Consider the following 14,278-nt stretch of genomic DNA (forward strand, 5'->3'; position numbering starts at 1 on the left):
AGATGAGGCTCTGGCCAGTGACGGGATGCCCTGGGATATTTCCCCTGCTCATCTGCCACTCCAGTGAAAAGCCTGCGCATGGGAAGCCTTTGGGCAGCCTGTTACACGCACACACTCCATCAGACACACATGCAAATACACTAACTGATTTGAAATACATACAGGCACTGCTGTATCACATATGCACACGCTGTTTTGCCCCTCATGGTGAGTTTGTGGAACTCCCTTTTGTTTCAGCTAAGACGGGAAGCCCAGGCATCTGTGTTCACAGCTTTTAAGTCAACCACACGTCTAGCTCACCACCTCCACCCCCTCAACACCCAACACTAGACTTAGCTTTGTCTTTTCAACTCTTAAGTCGGAACATTTTAGTGTACTTGCTGTCAAATCCTCATGGGGCTTGACTTGGCTTGTCCAGCCATCCATCCATCCATTTTCTATAACCGCTGAATCCGTCGGTCGGGTCGCAGGGGGGCTGGAGCCTATCCCAGCGGTCATCGGGCAAGAGGCGGGGTACACCCTGCAAAGGTCGCCAGTCCATCACAGGGCCACACAGAGACAAACAACCACACACACGCTCACACTCACTCAAAAGGACAATCTTAGAGACACCAATTAAACTGACTTGGCTTGTCATTCTTGGCAAATACTTGAGTATTTTTAGATTAAGGCCATCAATGGAAAAAAAAAAAAGTCAAATCAAAGTCAGTGACACACTTTTACACACATTCTGTGATTAGTTGTACTGGAGGAAATTTCCCAATATAATTCAAGTTTTGACTGATAAAAAAAATAATTCACTCTGAGGGACATTTTCCTGTTCCACGGCATTAATTATAAATGCCTCTTGACCAGTCATAGCAACAAAACCAATGACATGGTGCCGAGCAGCATGCCTTAAAGGCCGTCTTTTGTACAGTATTATCAAATCAATCAAATTTGATCACTCTAGATTAATATTTTGATGAGCCCAGTCTGGGCAGCGTGGAAATCTAAATGGGAGTGGGGCAATATGCATTATGTCAGGGCAAATGAAACACAAACTTTCAATATTGTCTGATTTAAATGATTATTACAATGCATACGGATATTCTGCTGGAGGCATAAAACTGTCTGTCACTGCTGAATCACATCAGACATTAAAAACTACAGCCCTACTTAAATTGCACAGAATTCAGCCTATCAAGAAGATGTGATTAGACAAGCTTATACCAACAATTATCTCTGCTGAATGGGGATCACAGCTGAGCTGTTTTACTGTTTTATTTACCCTTTGTTTTTAGAGCCCTTTCCCCTAATCCCATCCCTGCTAAGTCATGTCAAATTGTATTGTACACCCCATAGGTCATTCAGAAGTTTTAGATAAATGTGGCATTCAATTTATGTAGTATGAACTATATAGAAAGCACCTTTTTATGCAAAAAAAATTGTTAGTCCAACCAGACCGAACTTTGAAAAAGCATAAAGACATGTCAGTTTGACCAGTATTATACAAAATCAAGCTTCTCAAAACTGGAGTAGCACACACAGACAATGTAGTTGGGGCATGCTTGCATGTATATGCTCAACTAGACTCAAATGCCCCAAAGTTCCATCTTTATGCATCTTTTTGTAAAAAAGAAAAAAAAGAAATAGTCTTAACTGTATATCAATACAGCTGAATTCCCGCTGAAGCTGCTCTCATTCACACATTTGTCTGTTTATTGTCAGAAATTGTGATTGAAAATCAACACAATGAGACTAACTGACATCTCACAGCCACTTTAGACATTGCCAGACTGTCACTCTGCTCTACTAGAGTACAGATTTTATAACCGCTTTGTCACACATTTTTCAATGTTGCCACATTGGACAAACTTTGGTGTGGCTACCGGGCATGTATGCAGGGTCAACTCAACTGGGCTGATTGTGATAAGAGTGAGAGATAATTTTCATGATTTATATTAAGTTTTTACCTGCAATGAGCATCATAGGCATTTCTCAGCAATCACTGACTAGCATGTGGATGTGTTAAACCCGTTTCGGCTAACATTACCTGTGAGTTAACAAAAAAACTTGTGAAACTGACAATCTGACCCTTAGTAGCGCTGTCTTTGAAAGCCAAACAGATCTAACTCCCTTGTGTTTTCCTCTTCACCTTTCCGTTTGGTTCCTGCAATCTCACCTCTGCATTATTTCTTCCTCCCTCTCCTCCCTTTTCCCTTTTGCACCTCTTCACTGATATAGAAAATCTGGTTCTCATGTTTAAGGCATCAGTGCAGTCACTGGGCAGACTCCTTGATGCTCTTCAGCCCCCACCCCCTTCTTCCTTCTCTGAATCTTGAGGTTCTTGTTTTATAAATCCCTTTCATACTCTGAACTGATGTACTGTAAAGGCATAAACTCATTTAAGTTACACATGCTTTCACCTGACTCGATACACTCTAATGTGTTCCATGTTTCTTTTAAGTCCCATGTGAATATTACTGGTTCACAGAATCAGAGGGTCGAATTGAAAAAAAAAAGAAAAAAAGATCAAATTTACTTTGCAAAAGAGATCTGAAACTTTGGAAAAATCCTGAGTAAAATCTGTAAAAGTGAATACACACATTTAGTATTGAACATATATATTGTCTTAAATGGTCTTACCCTCAAGAAACACATATAGTTTCCTTGGTTGCCATGACAATAGCTGATGTTCGCATTTTTTTGCTTCCCGGTGTTTGTTGAAGAGATGATTTAAACCACTGTCAGAAAACCGATCACCGTAGATGCTGTAGTTTTCTGCTGTCACATTAAACTGAATAAACATTTTGATCTGTCACACAAGAGAAAGCGTGCATGGAATCACATTACATCCACACAGCAGTTGGTTGTTGGCATCCTGAGTTTTCTGAGGCAGAGGTAACATGAAAGAAATGGACCTGACTGAGAACCTGAACACACTATGTACTTGCATTGGGGAACAGTCCTGGCAGCCCCACTTTGAGTGCGTAATTTAAACACAAGATTTATTAAAAAAATCCTCTCAATATATTTGTCATTTTCTAGCAAATTTGTAGTGAGCAAAAATGTTAATGGGGTTTGACTCGGATTGATTCATCTTGGATTTTGTCTTTTTGTTTTACAGATGACCTTGTCCAGGTGGAATGCAGCAATCATTAAAACATTTACCCTTTCCCTATATTGATAGTAATAAAATATTAACAGATTAATCAGCTGCAGCTAAGTTTAATGTCACACCAGGTAGTGCAGCACTGGTCATTACCCACATGGATTTGAATTCAGTGTTTAGAACATTTCTGAGTAAGAATTCATATTCCACTGTTCTTAAGGAGACAGTGTGAGCAGCAGTAGTGGTCTGTAGTCTGTGAAATGACTGCATATACAGTATCATGACCTGAACGGTAGAGCAGCTAAAAAAAAAAAAGCAAACTACAAACTGACGCAGCTTTTGATGTGTTCTTGGCCTCCAATATTGCATTTATTTGAAGATGGGGCTCGTTTTATAGGACATTGTTATTTTTCAATGGCTGATTTCAAATAGGTTGACATGAAAATGACAAGTCGGTTCAAATTAGTTTTTTGGAATCATCGTGGTCATGCGGTACAGACTGATCTTCTTTTAAATTTGGGATGGCATAGATGGGGATAGTTGATATAAATCAGCTGATGAGAGTTGGGTGTTATTGTATGTAAGATAAAACAGTCTTTCTTCCTTCCTTCCATTTCATTCACCCCCATCTTCTGTTTCTCCCTTGTCCTAATTATTCATATGCATCAACATTGAAGAAACTAGATAGCTTCCTGCAGGTGACACCCTGTAATTTGGTCTCTCTGCCTTTTGCCAGCAAAGTTGAGAGATGTAATCTGTGGTGGTCCTCTACACTGTGTGTTTGCGTATGAGTGTGTGTGTGTGGCGTAATCTGGGGTTTTCACATGGCCCCGTGCCACTCTCTGTATGCCAATCACTGAGTGAAGCTCTGCAGAGCTCGTTTCTGCCAGCTAAAGCCCACACCTCCATGCTCGTATGTCTCTTAGCTACACATCAGACCCTCCCTTTGTTTCTCTCTCCCCACATCTCATTCCCCCTTCTCTCATTCGATTTTCCCTCCCCTCTGTAATTCTGCCCTGCTGTATTTCTCGCTCACTCCGCCTTCTCTTTCTCTGTCCATACTTAATTCAACTCTCCTCCTGTAACCCTTACTTCCCTTATTTTTTCTTTCCTCCAAATTTGCACTCTGTACTGACAATGGTTGCGCACCAGATGTAATTTCATCAAGTGTGCATTCTCTACTTTTGTTGTCCACAAGAAGTGCATGGCATGATGGGCTAGGTGTTGAATGCAGCCAGTTCATGACGGTGTTGTCAAGCTTGCTGCATTTTCTTTGACAACAACTAAAGCGCATTGTTACTTTCACTCAACAACAAGAATAAAAAACACATTGAATCCAACAGTTTATGCTTGCTTAGTCCAACTATATCTTTTCCTACCAAGCAGAATGACTCTTTAGAAAAGAAACAAAACAAAACCTTGGACTTGGAATTTTTTTCTTTTCTAACTTAACATTTGAATTCAACATAAATACTGAATGCACAACACTTTTCTGGTTTCATAAACATAATAAAATATTGACTTGGTTGTCATATTTTGCTCCTCTGATGAATAATTAAGGCCTACTGCTTTTGTGATATTTATTTGGATGTCTCATGGCCTTTGTGAGCTTGTGCTTGGAGCAAGCAGGCAATGAATACTTTCCTTAAGCATTGTAGTGCTTTGATTCACATGATGCTGTCATGCATGAAGAGCTTGGTCATCTTGAAGTCTTAGGACTTCTCCCTGAACCACTTCCTAAAGACTGGCTGCTGGTTTGGGAGTTGCTTTTCAGTTAATCTTTTTACTTAATCAGGTCCAGCTAGCTCATCTTATAGCAATACATATCAGTATCCCTCCTCCATTCTGCTGGCACCTAACTGGAAGTGGCGACCTGTGTTTCATCCATCTACTCCATCAAGCCACTCTCACTCTCGAGCCTAGTTACACAGAAAACGTATAATAAGAATGGTGTCTACTTTTCCAAAACCTACTAAGACATTAACAAATCATTTGTCTGTTGTTTTGTGCAAAATGACAGGAACCTCAAAGCTTAATCAATAAATATGTGTATTTATTCTATCCTGCCCAATGCTTTTTTTTTTTAAATTTAAAATTATTATTATTTTTTTTATTAACCCCTTGTCCTGTCCAGCATTATGGCAGCAGAATTGTAATCTGAATACCTTTTATGCTAAACACATTTGCTATGCCAAGGGAAGCTTTATGAATGTAAAGCTCCCCTTGATGCCCATTAACTCCTCATTTTTATTTATTTATTTTTGTTACAATATTTAACATGATGTGATAGTGTGATAGTGCCGAACCGGACAATGCTTTTTAAACTCCTAATCTTAGCCGTTACTGGATAGAAATATGAGGAATCACAAGTGAGATTGAAGTGTAAAAGTGATGGGATTGTGGAAAGTTTGGTTTTGGTCTCAAATTTGGATTGTTTAGTCAGAGTACTAACACCTCCATCCATCCATCCAACCTCCTTATAGGTGTTTGTAGTTTAATCGAGTGTTTTACATCGCCATGAAGCGAGACAAATGAACGTTGATGTTGCGATACCCGGAGCGAGAGGTGAGAAGTCAGCGTCATGATGTCGCGATCTGAGAATGTTATTAAAAGAAAACTGTTATGGGTTAGAATTAATGTACATACTAACATCCAATATTACAAAATATATGATTATAAAGTTACAAAAACTTACTTGTCACAACGTACACGTTTTTATAGTCATAACTGTTCCCATCATGTCTTGCTAACTCTGCCTGTAAAATTGTAAAGTTTTTGTGAGACTGGACTGGAAAATTGGCCTCTCTTGTTCTATGTATACCAAGGCCGTGCTCTATGATGTCACCTCGACTGTGGTACTGTCCTCTTTAACAGCGAGCACCAGCAGATGAGATATGAGAAAAGAGAAATGCTGACAGACAGATGGAGAACAGATAAAATGAGACATAGACATGAATTTGTCTTAAAGCTTTATGACAAAATGTCAGACAGACAGGCAGGCGTAGAAACCCTCAGACAGTTACAGGGCCAGTTAGACAGGCAGTCAGCCCTGGCATTTTGTAGCAGATAAGTAAGCTATCAGAGGAGGGGGATAAATAGCAGAGTAAAGATTGGTCCCGGCCCCCTCAGAGAGGAGCGGGGGGCCACAATGCAGGCGTGGTGGGCAGATAGCCCCCTGCTCTCATTATACTCTGCCTAATCCAAAACGATGTTTACTCAGAGAGAGGGAGACGGAGAGAAGGGCCACGCTTATCGAAGCCCTGCACAGTCCTCTACGTGTGTGTGCAAGTGTATGTTTGTGTGCATGTGTGGGTGTGTGCTCGTGAGTGCGTGCTAAAATGAGCCTATTTCAATGGAAAAAGGGATCAGGAGTGTCTCCAAGGCGGACTCTGTTGGCTAGAATGTCGATGCTTATCACACACTGCCTGGCTCTTCTGGTGAAAGGCGAATAGGCTATCTAAAATGCCTATTCACAGCTTGTGTATTTACCATTCCAGCAAGGCAGAGTGATCGTTTCGTAATTACTATTAATATTAACTTGCTGCTATTAATAGTTCCTGCTTTTCTAAAGCCTTACCAAATCTTTGTTTTTTATCAGGGGATGAAAGTCCTTAAAGGCAATAAATCATTTTGCCTTTTTTGATTTTGAAATGCTCGGAAATTAATAAATCATATTTGTTCTTTTTGTTCTTTATCCCTGTTGACTTGCAGCTTTTCTTCTTCCAAACACTTGACTACAGTTGGTCGCTTTATAGATTGAATGATGGCTCCTGAAATTTTGAATTTGAAGAACCTCCAGTCTCCAGATTCTTTTTATTGATTACACTTTTTTTTTACAATTTTGTGCTGGTTATTTAGCATAGTCTGAAAATTTTACAGTTGCCTTTTCAACATGCTCTAAAAAAAAAAAAAAAAAAAGTGAATAAATAAGTTAATGGAAACTTCTAGTGATTCCTCAGAACAAGAGGAATGAATACAAACAGAAAATTAATGTTATAATTTGACCCTAAATTTGATTTGAATTGTCCTAAAATAATTCAGTAGTTTGTGGACTGCTGTTTTGAAGCCTTAAGTTGGCATAGTATTGGGTTTTGAAGCTCAAAATTACAATTAAGTGATGAATCCACTTGCATATCACTCAGTGATGCCCATCAATAACAATACATGATTTTACAGTTGTTTACAGATGTAACAGATGTCGTGACAAGACAAATAAGCAAGAGAGACCTAACTGGTTTTACACAGCTGTAGTGCATTTTAACACAGGGGTCTTGCATTTTGAACCCAACTCAACAGGCTGAATCAGAAATCAAATCAAACGAGGACCTTGGGACTTAGCTTTATACCTTTTAAAGAGTAGTGCAACTTTATTTTTGTTGATATTTTAGTTTTATTTCCTGCATATGTCTATGTGTGTTCCCAACCTCAACCCCTTAAACACATGCTTTGTAATCAAATACTGGGTGATAATATATATTTAAAAGGTTTTTCCTTAAATACAGCAGTTTGTACCAACAGACTTTTATCATCTTTTGTCATTCAATATCAAATTGCGGTCCAATCAACTTAAGTGCTACCCTTTATGAAGCATCATTCTTAAACTATCTTTTTGTCACATTATAACCTCTTAACTACAGCTGGTAAAAACAGATCAGCACTCTCATTGCTCATTTTTCTGTCGAGGCCGTCAACTTCGAGCATCCATTTGAAGGTGGAGAAACTTTGAATGTCAGTAACCCATTCATATGTTTGAAGTACACTCTGTAAGTCTTTCCGGCCATAGCCTGGATAGATGGATGCGTCAGACCTTTAGAAGTAATCTGCCTTGTGATAGAGCACCTAATGCATTCCCTGACAACCTCCGAGTAAAATAGCTAATGTTATGTTTGCTACGTTGCTGCAAAACTGGTTGAAACAAGTGAGCAAAGTGTCCTAAGAGGATAATTGTTGTCTGAAAGTATTATGGATTCATAATTTTGTAACAAACAAAGATAATTTTAATGACTTTTTACAAAGCAGCTGTTCTACTTAAAGTCTTTCTCTACTAAAAGGTCGACAGACTTATTTTCTGTGTAACTTGCAACCAAATTAAGACATTGAAGGCACCAAATGCACCACATGCAAGCAAGTCAACGTTAGGTGTTCAGCATTTTCTTGTTAGTCAGCTGCTGCAGCTCCCTTGCAGATGCTCGTAATAATTCCATCACCAGTAAAACAGCAATATATGCTGCACATGTTATGTTTCCAGAAAATACTTTTAGGAACTGGAGCCACTATATGAAATTCCATGTCACACTACAATTTCATCACACGCTGTAAATCTGTACGACTTCACACAGGAAATCATTAAGATGATACTAAAGGATAAGACACCTGCTCTAACCACAGGTGGACAGACATTGTTGGCATCGAATAAAACCAAAGAATTGTGATATATTTCAGTTTTGTTCAAATTTTTATTTCTGGAAGAAGTGACAGTTGGAATGTAAACACACTCACATAACCTTTCTCAGATATGCTCACAGCTTTTCCTACACTCACAGACACACATGCACACAGCTAGGTGGTCTTATGAACTGTGTATACACTGTCTAGGCCGGCTGGGGTAATCCTGGCCTCCACTAAAGTAGCCGTGTGAGAGGACAGATTGTCAGTTGATCATGGCTAGCCGAGAGCCTTATCCCTTATTGGATCGGCCATGGAGGAGGCTTAGGAATTATCTGAGGCCTCACTTAATGTGGAGATGGATCACCACCAGAGAGCTACAGAGCCTGAAAACAGGCTGGGCCTGAGGGGAGAGCAATACGCTGTGTATAAGAGAGTAACAGAGAGGTGTGTGTTTGTGTGCATCCATATTGTGATAGAGGTATGTGTGTGCGTGCACACAGCAACATCACGGCCCACTTAACCCCATCTTGACATTGCTCTCTCACTTCCTCTTTGATATTTGTCTATTTTTTTGCATCCTTTCCCTTCCTCCTACTCCTACTCTCATTCCCAGAACTCCTCTTCTCCCTCTTTCTGTTCTTCTTTCTTGTCATTCCTCTCCATTTCCTCCTCATTCAATATATTGCATTCTCCTCACTTTTCTTTCTTCCAGACAATTTGTTTGACTCTACTTTTCTCTTCCTTTATTCTCCATCTCTTCTACTTATTCCACAGTAGAATTGCCCTGTCACTCCTTTTACTCTTTTTTAAAACTTCTCCCCATTCTACTCTTCCACACTAGTGTTCACATCCCTCTCCACCACGACGATTTTCTAACTATGTTTTTCACGCTGTAGCCTTATAAAGTCGGGGTTTTTTTTCTCTCTGCAGGAAACCTGACAGAGGAAGATGAAAGAAGGGCAAAAAACCCGAACTATTTTCCAGAGATAAAATAAATAAAGCTGCATTTCTGATTTTAAGAAAAACTGATGACCAATGTCACATTTCTTGTTAGCCCAATACAGCAGCTGCCATGAGTAAGACCTATTAAGTTGTAAAGCAAACACAGCAGTCATCAAGTCGATCGTAAAACTGAGCTTCATGATGATAAAGCACAGTTGTCAGAGACAATATGCGGCCACTCTGACCTTCAGGAGACCACTTATCTTTTGACACTTGGACTACATGAAGAGTCCTTCAACTTTGCAAACATTTTAACAATCTGAAAAGCAGCGAGTAATGTTGCTCTCTCGCACACGTTAACGTCTATCTTCTAAATTAAAGTCTTTGGGATTTTTAATTAAGTCTTGGTACTGAGAACAGAGTAACAGCCTCAGCTCAAGTACTTTTAGCTTTACTTGGCTTAGTTAGTGAGATAGTATAATATTACCTGCCCGAATCCCCTTTAGGTACTCGAAATAGCCCTTTAGCTAATTCTTTCTCTGCTCTTGGCTCCTTGGCCTTTGAATGCCTCAGCATTCCTCAGAAAAAATCATTAAGACATGTGCAGTGTGAAGAATGCCTGGGTCACCAGGGTAACGTTCCTAGCCTACTGCCACAACAGCCCAAATCAGGATAAGTAACGGGAAGAAAACTTAGAGGTGGAAGGATAATTCCATCCCAGTGCATGTGATTACTGACAGCTACTGAAGCCAGATTAGTGTTGCGTTAAGTCTTGGAGTGGCCAGGGGTCACCAGGATGTAGAAGGATCATGTTGAGGACAGAGGAATTTAATAGTAAATCCAGTTTGTGGCTGCAGCTACAAATTCTGGTTCAGCAGGTGTCCCAGCCCCAGTACTGTTAAAATTATTATAAAACATATGGTCGTGGATGAGACATGTCTTTCCGTCTTATTTCAGGCACATTATAAAGAGGACCCTGAATAGCACCTGCCTTTTCTTGATTTAAAAAAAGAAGCTTTTTTGCTGCAGTGGCATGAGTAGAGACACAGAATCAAAAATTGGTTGCCAATAATAAAGCAAACCTCCTTGCTTATGTACACATGCACAACAGACCATCACAGCCACACATTTACATGTTAAGACCATTGCCACAAGTTGAAATAACATATCCCAAAATGACCAGTCGCAGCACAGAAAACAGTGTTTCTTGCACACAATCCCACAGTCACAAATGCGACTTTAAGGATAACACTGTTGACAAGGTTTAGTTCCTAGGAGCAGTAACTATATTAAGCAGATACAGAATTGCACACACACTCACACCTACACTGTTTCCTTTCCTCATCTAGTAATTGAAGGTGAGAAATAATTTCATTATCCTCAGGAAGAGTAATCTGCTCTTTGTTCCTGATCTCTTCATTTCCTACAGTGCACCTCGACCTGGGAGGCTCACACGCACACACACACTCACAACAAAAAAAAACTTAGAAGCAGGTACCACATACTGATCACACATGAAACCACATGCATACACATCACACACAAAGTTCTTATCACCCTGGGCTATTAATGTTATTGGAGTTGGAGATTATCCATCAGATTCACATATGCTTTACAAAGCCTTATTACTTTGGACTGTCTTTCTCTCTCTGACACAAGCTTACATATGTTTACCCACTTTTGCACACGCATTGGCACATATATGAAGAAAAGTTAATCCAGTCCAAGGACAGAAATGAGCGCTCAGTGGAGGATCTGCAAACATGACAAGCACTTCACTTTATTGTGACTGAACTCAACTAAACTACAGGATTTAGTGTTAGGTGGTATTGTTTTTTTATCACAGTAACATATGGTCTTGCTGAATGTTTGATTAACATACTGTATATATATGTAGAAATCTCTCAAGTCTTGTGTAGACACCTTTGAGAACAGCACTGGATCACATGCGGTTTAATGTTACATTACCACCCTCTACTGTTCATCTGCCCAAGATGTTCTGGGTGACCCCTCAAGTCAAGTGTCATCTGTTGACACAAATTGACACAAAGGAGAGACGCTGACCTGTCATTTCACAGGGCGATTGTGTCAGTTCGTAAGTCATTATGTTTAATGTGAACACACAATCAAAAGGCAAGGGGCCAAAGTTTAAGACAGATTGAGGATGCAGCAAAAGACAAATGCATTTTTATCACCATTAAAGGGTCCCGGATAAATCCCATGCAGAAATGAAAGCACATTGAGTTGTACCATGGCACTCAGGAAGCTTTTCCCATACAATGCTGCAATAAATATTCACAATATTAAATATAGTCACCTTAAATAAAACAGCTTACACTTTTGAGTGATTTTTTTATTTATTTATTTTTTTTTTACACAGATTACACCCGTTTCTGTAAATTTAATTATTTTTTTTACTTTTGATATTATTTCTTCATTTTTTTAGCTGCCTACGGGAGTTTTGGACCAATTTATGATGACTCTCAGAGGGGGAACACTTTCCGAAACCTCAATTGGTACTAATTTAAAGAACAGATTATCTGTGACCATGAGAACTTCACAGATCCATTCTCATGTTCAAATATTGAACATTTGATATCTAAAATATAATATCCGGATGTGATAAACATTCTCGACCATAGTCGGCTACCATTGTAGAAAATTAAGACTAACAGGTAAAATCCCACCTTCAGGTTATGCTGAATAACAGAAAATCCATGTTGACCATGTGTCCCTAACAATTTGCCACGCACAGTTTTTTGATCGTCCTCTTTTACCTCATTATTAATAATAATCTGTACCTTTTATTTTCAAATCTTGTGTGCAAATGTTTGAGATAAGAGAGCATGCATGTCATACATCAGGATTAAATAGGACCTCAAAGTTAATGGAGACACAAAGTCAGGTCCACTTCGGAAAGCCAGGAGATAATTAAAAAAATAAATACATTTGAACTTCTGTGGTGTTTGTAGATGGCTGAAAAGCAGCAGCCTTCACCTTTAAATCTAGAAAATGTCATATAAAAGAAAGTATTAATATACATAACAAACAGTATAATTTGGGTTAGGGTCCTATATACAATATACAAGCACTGACCTGTGTGCCACTTGATGATATAAAGTTTTCTATACCGTGTGACAAGCTCCTTGCTGACGAAGAATAATAGATGGAATTTAAAAATGTCACTGTGTTTCAGCCTTGTAGTTGTCTTCATGCTCTCTAGACACACAGTTTAGCTACTTAGGCTGTCATTGTATTTGTATATGTGTGCGTGCACGTACTGTCAGGGCAAGCTGCAGAAAGTTTTTTTTTTTTGTTTTTTTTTTCTAAACGGGAAAACGAATATTTGGACATTTTATCAATAGGCATTATTAAATCCTGCTTGCTTGAGCTAATCTTGCCAAACCGGAGCGAGGGGAAGGGAGAGTTAGAGACAGAGTGAATAAGAGAGATAGACACAGGGAAGAAGAGCGAAAGAGCAGTGATGTCTGCTCCATGAGGTGATGAGAGACCGCCTGTAAGCCGCTTATTATATCGACTACCACCTTTTCTCTCTCCTCCTCCAACCCTCCCCAGTTTTCTCTCGTTACCTCACTCATTTTCAATCTCCGTCTCTCTCTCTCTCTCGCTTGCTTGCTTTCTCCAACTCATTCTATATCCCCTCATTCTTTAAAAAAAAAAAAAAACTCCTGCATATAAACACACACAGAGATGCATGTGTGCACAAACACACACAGACGGCGCCAAAGCGAACCTTCTTGTTCAAAGCCAGAAGCAAAAAGCTGAAGTTTTATTCAAATGACTGTTTACTTCTTCTACTGCCAAGATGTGTGTATTTGTCTCTAGTTGTACATGTGTGCGCAAAGAAAGAGGGGAAATAGTTTGGAGCATGCAAGTGTGCATGTCTTAGTGTGTGTTACACGCACGGCAGAAGGAGAAGGGCTGACAGTAGGTGATAAGCCAGACAGGCCTGCATGCTGTGATTATCACCCACCGGACCCGCTGTCTCACACACATTCTCTCATACACACACTTGCATACACAATGGCCAATGAGAGAGTGTGTTGCAAGGATTTAGGATAGACAGACGGACAGGAAAACAGACAGAGAAGCCTTGGATCACAGGCAAGGTGGAAACCACAAGAGAAGCAAATGAACATACAAAGCTTCCCATTATGTTCAGCTGAACATTCACTGCATTTATTCGGGTTTTAGATCAATATGAATGTCTTATGATGGTTAAACACTAGGATCAAAGCAGTTTGTCACACCAGAGATGATTAGAATATGTTTGTAAATAAAGAAAATGAAATGTATCTACAGTCAGGCATTTTTAGTGACTGACTCCCTTTTGGTCTCTTTGATCTAGGTGTGTGGCCATCTGAGGAGGTAATGGCGCATTACTGTCTGCAGAAACGTCACATGTTCAAGTGAGTTATTCCTTTCTCCTGATATGTTCACTCAATTTTCAATGGCATGGATCAGGATCTACAAGATTTAATTTTTTTCTGCTAAGCATGTCAGGATATGTCATCTCATTGAGATTCTCCATACCAATAAGGTACTTTTGATGTCTGTAAGGATTTACCGCTTAGAGATGATTTTGATCAAGACATTCAAAGAAGTGATCTCACTCTTTTTTTGAATGAAACCTGCCTGAATTTCATGAAGGAAGATTACAAAAAAAGGAAGATGTCCTTTAATCTGTCAGTTCAAACTTAATAAAATCACACTGTTAAAAAAAGACAGCAGAGAGAAACTGTCTTAAAATTATTTAACATCTTTAGTAAATTTAAGGAAAAAATTGCAGGTTGGTGATGTTGAGTTCCATTAGATTAAAACTGAATGAACATT

The 14,278-nt window shown here is 39.3% G+C and overlaps 1 protein-coding gene across 3 annotated transcripts in view; it reads left to right on the top strand.

Moving 5' to 3' along the window:
- camkmt (calmodulin-lysine N-methyltransferase) overlaps positions 1–14,278 on the top strand; it is a 126,333-nt gene that overhangs the window by 75,374 nt on the left and 36,681 nt on the right. For all 3 annotated transcript variants that reach the window (XM_075479355.1, XM_075479346.1, XM_075479363.1), the window contains one exon: positions 13,794–13,854. In XM_075479355.1, coding sequence (XP_075335470.1) covers positions 13,794–13,854 — 61 coding nt within the window. The remainder of the gene's footprint in view (positions 1–13,793; positions 13,855–14,278) is intronic.

The sequence above is a fragment of the Odontesthes bonariensis genome, chromosome 2, assembly GCF_027942865.1.
Source record: "Odontesthes bonariensis isolate fOdoBon6 chromosome 2, fOdoBon6.hap1, whole genome shotgun sequence".
In the NCBI taxonomy this organism is placed as follows: Eukaryota; Metazoa; Chordata; class Actinopteri; order Atheriniformes; family Atherinopsidae; genus Odontesthes; species Odontesthes bonariensis.